The 11,652-nt window shown below is 40.8% G+C and overlaps 1 protein-coding gene across 1 annotated transcript; it reads right to left on the reverse strand.

The window, feature by feature from the left end:
- Positions 1-2,981: 2,981 nt before the first annotated feature.
- LOC113029700 (gastrula zinc finger protein XlCGF26.1-like) lies at positions 2,982-10,983 on the reverse strand. Its single transcript, XM_026180696.1, has 3 exons — positions 10,819-10,983; positions 10,342-10,527; positions 2,982-5,361 (listed from the first exon to the last, which is right to left on the reverse strand). Exon 3 carries the CDS (start codon positions 5,324-5,326, stop codon positions 3,836-3,838), a length of 1,491 nt encoding a protein of 496 aa, XP_026036481.1. The 5' UTR covers positions 5,327-5,361; positions 10,342-10,527; positions 10,819-10,983; the 3' UTR covers positions 2,982-3,835.
- Between the last annotated feature and the right edge of the window lie 669 nt (positions 10,984-11,652).

Below are 11,652 nucleotides of genomic sequence, written 5' to 3' on the forward strand. Positions count from 1 at the left end.
ACAGGTGGTGACACCCTCTTCCCTGGGGTTTAAGCAGAGAAGCAGACCGCCCCGACTCCGCAGCTGCAGGGAGGCCCCACACTCCAGACCCCAATTGGACGGCCAACTCATCCTCCTAGCCCCCCCGCTCCAGCAGGTTGCAGAGAACGGGGGTGTGAGAAGACTCCAAATCTCTCTCTGCCCACTCATACGTAGTGTTGATGCATGTGTGTTCTAAGGTGCATTTAAACCCAGGAGGGCATTGAGCTACCTGCCAGAGAGCAGCAGGTAAGCGCATAGCCCCTCCTGATAGCCCTCAATGTCTATGTGTATTTAAAGTTGACAGGTGGGCAAGAGGTGAGGTGTACACCCTGATGGTCTTCTGGATGCCGTGTAGCGTGCCCACCCCCAAGATCCTATATGTATGTGTTATGAGAGTGTGAGTAATGTGAATGTCTAAGTTGTGGGATAAAATTGAGACACAGGCAGCCGGAAGGGGACAGAAGGGGGGGGATGCACCCTGGTGACACACCTTTACCCCAAGGCCCTGCATGTGTGGGTGATTGTGGTGGAGCGAGAAGAGGGAGGCAGCTGGAGATGGGGAGTGAAGGAAGGGGCAAGTGGCCCCTCCCTGGGCCCAGCACCTCCGCTGAACCCGGTAGGCATCCCCCTGGTGGGTTGCAGAGTATGGATACCATACTCTGCAACCCACCAGGGGGATGCCTCCCTGGGCCCAGCAGCGCCGCCCGGCCCCACAGAGTCCGGGACAGCCCACCTGACCCCACCACAGAGAAAACTGCACCCAACCTGTCATCAACTCATCTTCCAGACTACACAAGACAATAGACACCAAGGCTGAGATCTTCCTCCACCTCTCCTATATCTCCCCCAGGCCAATATTAATGTAAAAAGACCTTCCTGACAAGTAGGGCAGAAACCACTGGAGGGCACATCCTTTTAGTCCAGGATGAAATTCTAGCTGTGATTACAGGATGTCATGGTTGACCGTGTCAAAAGCTGCTGACAGGACCAACAATAAAAGGGCAGCAGGGCTGTATTAAATTTGGTTCCTTGCATTCTTTTGGCGGGCTCAAAGTGGTCTAACTCAAAAAGTGATCTTTATTTTGCATTCCCGGGAATGGGAAGCTGTTAGGCGCTCTCATGCACCCACAGCTCTGAAAAAAATCACAAGATGAATCTGTATGTGTCTAGTTTGGCTATGTCACACACACACCCTCAGTTTACTCAGTTCCTCTTTCTTTGTGTCAGATTTCCAGTGCAGCTCTGCACTGAACTTCCTCTTTTCTTTACTTCTCCTTTCTAAAGTCTGTTGCCAGGGCAACAGGGGCAATATATATTAAATACATGACAGCTGCCGGATTCCAAAGTTAAAAGAATATAATTAAAAATCCTTAAAAGTGCAGTCTCAGTGCAATTTAGTGATTTAAAAATATATTGGAATTTTTCCGAGATCTTGTTAAAATCAAGGTGGGCCTGCAAGTAGACAACTTTCACCAAAACTGTAGACAGAAAAGTATGCTTTGAGATTGGCCGCGTCCTCATCCAGCACGGTCTGCACCGCTGCTTCCAAGTCTATCAGCAAAACACCAGCCATCAGCCAAGACCCATAATCACCGGCCACTTTCCAGGCCAACAGCTAAGGAGCTGTTGAGAGCCACCAGAGCCGTTATGTTGTCACTGCCTGAGCTGCAACGTTGCTGCCACTGGTCTCATAGCAGGCCGCCTAGACTGTTTCACTGCTGCTGGACCCGTGGCAGGCTGCCTGAACTGTTTTGCTGCTGCTGCTGGACCTGCGGGAGGCCGCATGAACAGCCTTGCTACTGTTGCCACCAATTACCACCAATCACTTATTTTCCACCCTAATTTACGAATAAATTTTTTACAAATCCTACCATGTGGATTCATGGATTTTTTTTTTCACATTCTGTCTCTCACAGTTGAAGTGTACCTCTGGTGCAAATTACTGACCTCTGTCATCATTTTAAGTGGGGGAACTTGCACAATCGGTGGCTGACTAAATACTTTTTTGCCCCACTGTATATCTTTGTTAAGTCTAATTGTTGAATGTTGTCATTGTGTTTCTTAAATTTGTTAGGTCTTAGTTCAATCTATAGGATCAAGCCAGTCCTTTGATCCTGACCACGTCTCCACCCACTCTGTGCTGGGGGAGGTTTTATTGCAGATGCACTCTCTCTGGAAGATCTGTTCCTTGTGATGTTGTTTCCTGCTTTTATGATCCTTTTGGTGAGCAGGAAGTCATGGATACACACACACACACACACACACACACACACACACACACACACGTTCTTGCACATGCATACAGATGTTTACACATACAGACACATAGTGTCTTGTTTTAGAACCATTTGGCGGGTTTACGGTGGGAGGCGCTTTTGCAATAAAAGGCAGCAAGCGGAGGCCGGATTTGGGGTCATTTTGTGGTAGATACCGATGAGGCCTCCTTTGCAAGCAAATCGATCGATCGCTGACTGTCTTGTTTTCCTCATGATGAATAAGTCCCTAGACTAGTGGAGCTTGTGGAAACACAGACCCAACAATCTTCTTCTCTTTCACTTCAATTGCTTCTTCTACATTGTCCAACTAGTCTCTATATACTATAATAATTTCTGTCTTTTCAATTGTGCCTACTTTTTTCCTGTAACGTTACGTTGATTATACCCTATAAACCTTATCTTTACTGTGTTTTATATTAAATCCTTTTAATCTCCTGTACTTCCTTCAAAGAAATTGTGTCCTCAGCAAATCCACATGTCCTGAGGATGCAGGAATCTGTGTTTGAAATCCTTGGAGATGCTGTTAAAGCGAATAGGGACCCACAAAAAGACCAGACACAAGAATCAAAAGGTCAAAACGGTCCACAAACATTCTCCATGGTGTTGCCAGAAGGTGGCACCACACCTAAGTTACAGTCAGCTGGGACCGCAGGCTGCAATTTTTCAGACAATAAGAAAGATGCGTTACATCTTAATTCATTTTATTCATAGGATAAAGTAAATGTGTTTACATATTGCCTGGTTAAATGACAGACATTTACGACTTACAGTAATAATATTTTCAGTGCAACATAAAAAAAAAAAAAACATGGTTTGTCTCTTCATGAATCAAAACAGACTCACATCCTGTAAGACAACAGGGACCAATGAAAACACATTGCACATTGGTAAGCTGCAACAGAAGTGGCACAGCAGTGACACTGATAATTACCTCACGATGAATGGCCAAATAAACAGTAACGGATCTGATAGTTTGACCCAGAAGGTGAACTGTTCTGACATTTAGCCTTTTCTTGTTATCAGAAGATGGGAATAATGTTAAGTCTGTATGCTGTTTGTGGACACAGCCAGTGAAGTTTAACTTGCTAAACTTTTGCCAAAATATAAGACAACAAAGATGCACCAGTCAATTAAATGCATGAAACAAAATGGAACACAAGCTGCGATTCTGTGAGGCCTGATCTCAAGCTTTTTAAGTTTGACGCAGCATCCAGAAGAACTTTTGTTCAAACTCCTGTTTCTCCCACTGTGTTCAAATGAACCCTGTCAGGGTAATGTCCCATTGGTCTGCCCCTTTTCTCACAGGAGGACACTTTGTGGGTCTTTTGATGCCTCAATAGACTTTTGTTACGGATGAAAGACTTTCCACACTGACCACATACAAATGATTTAACTCCATACTGGATGAGCCGATGTGATTTTAAGCCCTTCTTTTGAGTTTAAGCCTTTCCACAGTGACCACATACAAATTTTTTAGTACCAGAGTGGATGAGCTGATGTGATTTTAAGTGACAAATGCCAGTAAAAGATTTTCCGCACTAGTCACGGCTGAAAGGTTTCTCTCCACTGTGGATGCGCTGATGCATTTTTAACCTATCAATCCCAGTAAAAGACTTTCCACACTGATCACAGATAAATGATTTAACTCCAACATGGATCATATAATGTCTCTCTAAGTGACCTTTTTGAGTAAAAGACTTTCCACACTGATCACAGTTGAAAGCTTTAAATTCAGTGTGGACGACCTGATGTGTTTTTAAGCTGGATCTATGAGTAAAGGTCTTCCCACACTGATCACAGCTGAATGGTTTCACACCGGTGTGGATCCGCTGATGTGATTTCAAGCTACCAATCTGAGTAAAAGACTTTCCACACTGATCACAGCTGAATGGTTTCACCCCCGTGTGGATCAGCTGATGTGATTTCAAGTTACCAATCTGAGTAAAAGACTTTCCACACTGATCACAGCTGAATGGTTTCACACCGGTATGGATCAGCTGATGTGATTTCAAGCTACTAACCTGTGTAAAAGACTTTCCACACTGATCACAGCTAAATGGTTTCACACCGGTATGGATCAGCTGATGTGATTTCAAGTTACACATATGAGTAAAAGACTTTCCACACTGATCACAGCTGAATGGTTTCACACCGGTATGGATCAGCTGATGTGATTTCAAGCTACCAATCTGAGTAAAAGACTTTCCACACTGATCACAGTTGAAAGCTTTAAATTCAGTGTGGACGACCTGATGTTGTTTTAAGATGCATCTCAGAGCAAAGGTCTTCCCACACTGATCACAGCTGAATGGTTTAACTTTGCTGTGGACAACCTGATGTTCTTTTAAGCTGGATCTATGAGTAAAGGTCTTTCCACACTGATGACAGCTGAATGGTTTCACATCGGCGTGGATCAACTGATGTGATTTCATGTTACAAATCTGAGTAAAGGTCTTTCCACACTGATCACAGCTGAATGGTTTCACACCGGTGTGGATCCGCTGATGTGATTTCAAGTTACCAATCTGAGTAAAAGACTTTCCACACTGATCACAGCTAAATGGTTTCACACCGGTGTGGATCCGCTGATGTGATTTTAAGCTACCAATCTGAGTAAAAGACTTTTCACACTGATCACAGCTGAATGGTTTCACACCGGTGTGGATTAGCTGATGTGATTTCAAGCTACCAATTTGAGTAAAAGACTTCCCACACTGCTCACAGCTAAATGGTTTCACACCGGTGTGGATCAATTGATGTGATTTCAAGTGACCAATCTGAGTAAAAGACTTTCCACACTGATCACAGCTGAATGGTTTCCCACCGGTGTGGATCAGCTGATGTGATTTTAAGCTACCAATCTGAGTAAAGGTCTTTCCACACAGATCACAGCTCAAGCTTCTCTCCTCCCTGTTGGCGCACTTGCGTCTTCTGAGCTGCTTCATAGCAGGAAAAGTCTTTTCCACAGGGATCGCCGCTGGCTCATCTTTACTTTCTGGTGCTGGATGTTTTTGGCTGATGTCATCCATGTGCTGAGGTTTCGGCCTGCTTTCACTTCTTTCTCCTGTAATGACAAAGAACCCAAACAGTGACATCAGGTCTATACCTTCAGCTCATCCACAAGTGCCCCCTCTTACCTCACAAAGATAAACAGTTTCACCATCTGCCAAACGTCTCAGGTGCCTGGGGACGCTATGCTGTGGTAAATATTTGAAGTGAGCTCATTTATCGGTTTTCAGCATTATTTTGTTATCGTTTTTATTGTCAACTCGGTTTTCCTAGGTCTTTTCACGTGCGTCATGTATAAATCTTCTTTTTTTTTTAGGTACCAGTAGAGTTGGACGTCTTGAGACAACTTTTACGTGGTCTTGGTCTCGACTGACTTTTTTCTTGGTCTTGTCAAAAACAACACACAACATTCGAAGCACATTGCACACCGTCGTAAATTCCCCCTAATTTTGGTAGGACCCGAGCTCAGGTACTAGCTGAGGACAGCAGTTACGCATGTGAGCGAGGGGGGAGAAGCTGCTGCCTGCAAGTTTGCTGCAGACAGAGCAAAGCTTAAGTTTAACCAGGTACCAAAGCAAATCACTCGTATTGTACAAATAATGTAAATATGACGGTGTATCACCAAAGATTGATATCAAACTGATTACTTGGCCCATATTACGCTTCTCACTCTTCGAGTGAATCAACAAATGGCAAAATGAAAAGCAGAACAACAATGCTGTTTTTCTTTTTAGAGAGTCTTAGCTTACATGTGTGTTTATTCCATATTTTTAGTTGTTACCCTCCACGGCTAAATAAATAACTCTAAATCGTTTTTAGTTATGTACGGATGAACACAACAATGGACATAAGGGGCGTCTTTCAAAGAAAAAAACTTAGGTAGATGTTATCTTATTGATTATGCTGTGTATGTTGTTCAATATAATTCTATGCCAAACAAGAGGAATTTCAATACACAGCAGTATATTCACAGTTAAAACTAGAGATGGCACGATACCACTTTTTTATGTCCGATACCGATACCGATATCATAAATTTGGATATCTGCCGATACCGATATGAATCCAATATAGTATTTTTTAATCAATAAAACTGTTTTTTTAATATCTTGCTGCATTTTGTATAAGTTCATAATCAAGTTTAAAACAACAACTACACTAAAGCTATTCTGTTATACCTGTATGCAAAAAAAATATTTCATAGTTCAGCAATACTGATCAATCTAATAAACTTAAACCTACACCATCCTCCCTATTCTGGTATTTTAAAGAGTACTTAGCGTAAATATTAAGCAACCTAACTAATAGGGTTCCAACTCCCAGCAACAACAAAAATAAATAAATTAAAAAATAGGGAACCACCCCTCACGCTCCACCTCATGATGCTTAATCGACGTAATCAACCTTAATTTGATGCAGTGTGAAAAAAATGCACAGAAATAAATTATTTTTCAAGAAATATTAAATAGATTCAACATCTTTCTTCAACAGAACTGCAGACTGCACAGATGGTACCTTCCCAAAGGAAAAAGCACTATAGCTTACTAGGGTATATATATTAGAATTAATAGTTACTATATACAGTATTGGACTTCTATATATTTTACATCAGAATAAAACTTTGGGTGTCAGATAATTATTTATTAAAAGCTAGACATTTTAAATGAGAATCAGAAATAAAAGTATGTCTTTGTGCCCCCTTTTCCCTGTTCATGCCCTATCGGCCCCCCTGGCTAAACTTTGCTAGATCCGCCCCTGGACAGTTACCAGCGTCAGCTACGTAGAAAAAGATCCTGGTGTAGAAAGTAATATTAAATAAATTCTAACAACAGCTTATCAAGCTTAAACGTGCTGCTGTTGTTCAGCCGCTGGTTTCCTCTTTCTGGTGCAAAGTGGGCCAAAAACAAACAAGAGAGACGGACTCGCGACAGAAAAGCCGATCAGCTGATCATTAAGCAGTTTCATGATTGAAGTAGCAGCAAGAGAGGGTGAGAGAGAGAAGAGGCAGTCGCTCCATATATCGGTTATTAAGCTTAACGTGGGAATGCTTTACAAACATTCAGAGATGGACTTACACACTTGCTTTACATAACTTTGTCGTAGAGATGAAATGCCGGGTTGCTAGCTAAGCTCCACATGCTATCCAGACCACCGACAGGTCCCGCATGCCACAGCCGCTCTATCACGTGATGCATACTGCTCCGACGTGCTAACGTTCTGAGGTGAGTTACGGCGTGTTGCAAGTTTTGTGAGGTGCTTTCGTGATATTTAATGCATCGGATTACATTTTTTATTTTTCTCCGATATCCGATCCAGTAATTTAGGTCAGTATCGGACCGATACCGATACGTAATATCGGATCGGTCCATCTCTAGTTAAAGCCAGATATTTAGATACACTTTAGGGAGAAAACATAAAAACATTTTTTTACTGTTAAAAATCAATTTAGAGTAAACTTGTTTTGTTTTAGATAAATAAATATTGAAATATATTTTAAATTAGTTAAATGTCAGAATAAAGAGAGACAGAGCTTTCTGTTTTTTATCACTTTCATCAAATTTAGGAGTACATATGCACTAAGTTTATTGTTAATTAATAAGAAAACTCCAGACGATTCTATTCTGAGCTGAAGAAGCTTCTGATTGGTTCGTAGAGTCCATGTGAGTAAATTGGTGGCACACCTGTGGATCCATATAAGGCAAAACACAGATCCTGTTTCTTTGACATGGGAAAATCAAGAGATGTCAACCAAAACACCAGGAAAATAATTGTGGAGCTCCATAAGTGTGGCTCAATTTTGAATACAATTTGGTGCCATTTGCAATTAAGAAATACAGATAGTTTCTCTCTTTACTCTTAAAGTTAACAAATATGTTTTTTTATATTTATCGATCTATAAAAATAAACATTTAGTCTGATTTGATGTTACAATTAAAAAAATCTTTTTTTTTAATCTTAAGGGTATATAAATATCTGGTTTCAACTGTATATTTGATGATGTTGGTGTTTGGCTTGATTGTCAGCACAAAGAGGGAGAGAGAGGAACAGAGAGAGAGATGGAGAGGAGAATGAGGACAGAACAGAGATGGAACAAGAGCAGGTGAGACGCACATGTCAAATGGTTATTTGCCAAAACTCTTCAGAACATGTATCTAGTAGCTAGTGTATCTTTTTAGATACCATTTGTTACTTTTCAAATTCTATATTTATTAAGTTATGCAGGCATGTTTGTGCAACAAGGCTAAATAATTATATAAACGTTTCTGTATCTAAATAGTACTGTGTTGTATTTATCTGCAACACCTTAAAGGCCGGTCTGTGAAAATATTGTCGGGCATAAACCGGTCCGTGGTGCAAAAAAGGTTGGTGACCGCTGGTCTACAGCATTCTACCCCCCAAGGACACGTAGTCTAATGTCTTTATTTTTCAGGGCCACTTAATATTACACTATATGCTTATATGGCATTTTAGTTCATATACAGCATAGAATTGAGGCACTTCAAATATTTTCATCTCAACACCTCCTCCCTGGAGATAAGGAGAAGGAGTCTCACTATCTGCCTAATGTCTCATGGTGCCTGGGAGTTTCAGTCCAACTCACTCACAATACCCATCTGTGTGTGGAATAACCTGTGAAATACATATTTGATGTTTTCCTATATGTAGAACAAAGCCACACAAAATGTACTATAGATATTACTAAAGTCATTTTGTCAAAACATATGATCAACACATAAAATAAAGAAATCTCCATCACAAGAGTTAGCAGCTTACACAAGAAAAGACGTCAGAAAGAATATGAAAGAAGAAAAGTGGATTTTTAATGAGGTCATGCTGAGCCTCTTGTCCCGATTGTTTTATGTTGGGCTGAGAACAAACAACCAATACTCAGATCAGGTCCAGTACACAACAATTATGTATTAAGCACATATGTGGGAGACGTACACGATACCACCCTCAGTGTAGTCGGGTAGATCTCACAGATGTGTGGAGGCGTGGAAGAGACGACCCAAACGCAGGACTCATGGTGCAGAACAAAGAGGATTTATTGGTGCGAGTGAATGGACAAAGCAGCAACGGCAAGACTGACTAGCTGACTGAAAGACTGAGTGGCTGGCTAAATAACTGAACACAGACGGGAACGACAACATAACATCAATGACACGACACTGGACTGGTGGAACTGAGGAACATAAATACACAGGCTGAAAAATGAGCGACTAGAGACAGGTGAGAGAACAGCTGAGCATAATGAACTAATGATAAATGGGAAGGGAGCTAGAACATAATGCACAGAGTAAGGCTAACACAATAAAACAGGAAGTAGAACATGCAGAGGATAAACAATGAACAAGAACTGAAAATACCAGGTCAACAGCCCAGGAACCCTGAGAAAAAGAGGAAGCACGAGAACTTCTTTATTTAAAGGGTTGTACACACCCGAGATGCATGAGCAAGTTACATATCATGCATCAGCGACAGTTAGCTGCATCTGCTTTTTACAACACTTAGAATGCAGTTTCGAGACCCTTTCACCCCCAGCTGTTTCCTGTTGTTCGTTATGAGGCCCGTGATCGTGTATGCCACATCCTGAGTACATCCTGTTCTAACCGCCCCTGTGCAGGAACTTATGCAGTTACAAGCAAAACACTTCTTTTAATGTTTTTTAGTTTAAATATTATTTTGCTTCTTGATTTATTGACACTTATTGAAATACTGCAACATGTGTATTTCCCACAATCTCCACATAGATCACTCCACAGACATCACCTTCATATGAAGGGAAACAAAGAGTTTAACTGAAATGATAAAAGTAAGTCTGTCTCTCCTGCTGCTTGGAGCATGTACATGACAAAAGAATTTCCCTCGGGATAAATAAAGTTATTCCTATTCTTATTCTTAAAACATTAAAGTACTGAGGCAGACAAACAGAGAGGCTAAACAGAAGGCAGAAATCAAACCAAAGTGAGCTAAGAGAGAGAGACCCTGTAGAAAATGATGAAGTTAAGCAACCAGTGTAGTTATAACTGACTTACTCTGGATCTCCTCTCAGACTCAGGAGGGGGCGAGCGGGCCGGCTTTGTAGTTGGAGTCGGACCAGCAGAGACAATGGGCTCACTGACCTCCACTCCCCAAGTCAGTCACCACGAGGACAAGTTCTTTGTTTAGAGATGATTTAATCCAAGCTCACCAACAACATCACTCAGCTGTCCTCGTCAGAACTAATGAAATAAAAGCAGTTACATTTAGAAACGTCAGTTTACTAAACATAAAAAAATTACTCTTTTAGCCTCGCTCACATGTTCTGTAAAGATTAAATGACTTAAATCATCACGTGGTTTACAAAAACAGATTTTTACCAAACTCAGCGAACAATTGCGCATCCAGAAATAACTGTTTTCATCTCGTTTGATATGGAAACTTAAAATTACAAAGAGACACTGAACGCACCTTCCTACCAGCTGTAACCTAGCAGGAGAACGTACGTTCGTCTTCGCAGCTGCGATACATACCTGACAAATTGCCGTTCATCAATTAGATTTAACACGACGCTTCTCCACAATACTTTGATGCGGGTTCTTCAAAAAGTGCCCATTTTTAAAACGGCGGAAAGACACAGCAAAGAGCACAGTACGCACACTCCTCCTTCTTCTTCGTCTCCTCCCCCTGCTGCTTCTTCTTCTTTTTTTTTTACAAACCTTTATTTAAACATCAGTACAATACAAACTAGAGTTAAACAGTACTATACTAAAGGTGTTATGCTTACCAAAAAATGTATACAATAAACAAACAAATAAACATTATTCAGAACCTACAGGGGAAACCTGCTAGGGGGAAAAGTTTAACTGATCAAAGCAAAGAGTAAAGTGATCGAAGGATCTTCTTTTTTTTTTTACACACAACCATAGTTTTTATAGCTTTTGGGTTAGTAGAGTTCTCAGTTGAATTAAGATATTGCACAAGCTCATAGGAAAATACATAAAAAGAGGGATGTCTTCCAAAACGTTTGGATTTGTGAATATGACATTTAGCCATTAAGATTAACAAGTTAATCACACATCTGTTGTTGTCAATGTTGAAATGTCTTTGGTGTTTTTGTAGACCAAATAATACATAGTGCCAAAACAGTACAAATCCTTTAAATACATTTTCTGAGATAAAAACACATAATCTCGGCCAAAAGTCTTGCACAAGGTTACAAAACCAAAAAAGCTGCATAGTAGATTCCTTGCACTTTTGACAAAATCTGCAGTTTGCATCAATGTCTAATTTGAATTTGCTGTGAAGATAATCTTTAGATGGGTAAATTCTGTGTATTAATTTATAATAAATGTCTTTAACTTTGT

This window comes from Astatotilapia calliptera, chromosome 9 (genome assembly GCF_900246225.1).
Source record: "Astatotilapia calliptera chromosome 9, fAstCal1.2, whole genome shotgun sequence".
NCBI lineage: Eukaryota > Metazoa > Chordata > Actinopteri > Cichliformes > Cichlidae > Astatotilapia > Astatotilapia calliptera.

Coding starts and splice junctions, on each gene's coding strand:
- LOC113029700 (XM_026180696.1), bottom strand. CDS start 5,326: ATGGATGACATCAGCCAAAAACATCCAGCACCAGAAAGTAAAGATGAG.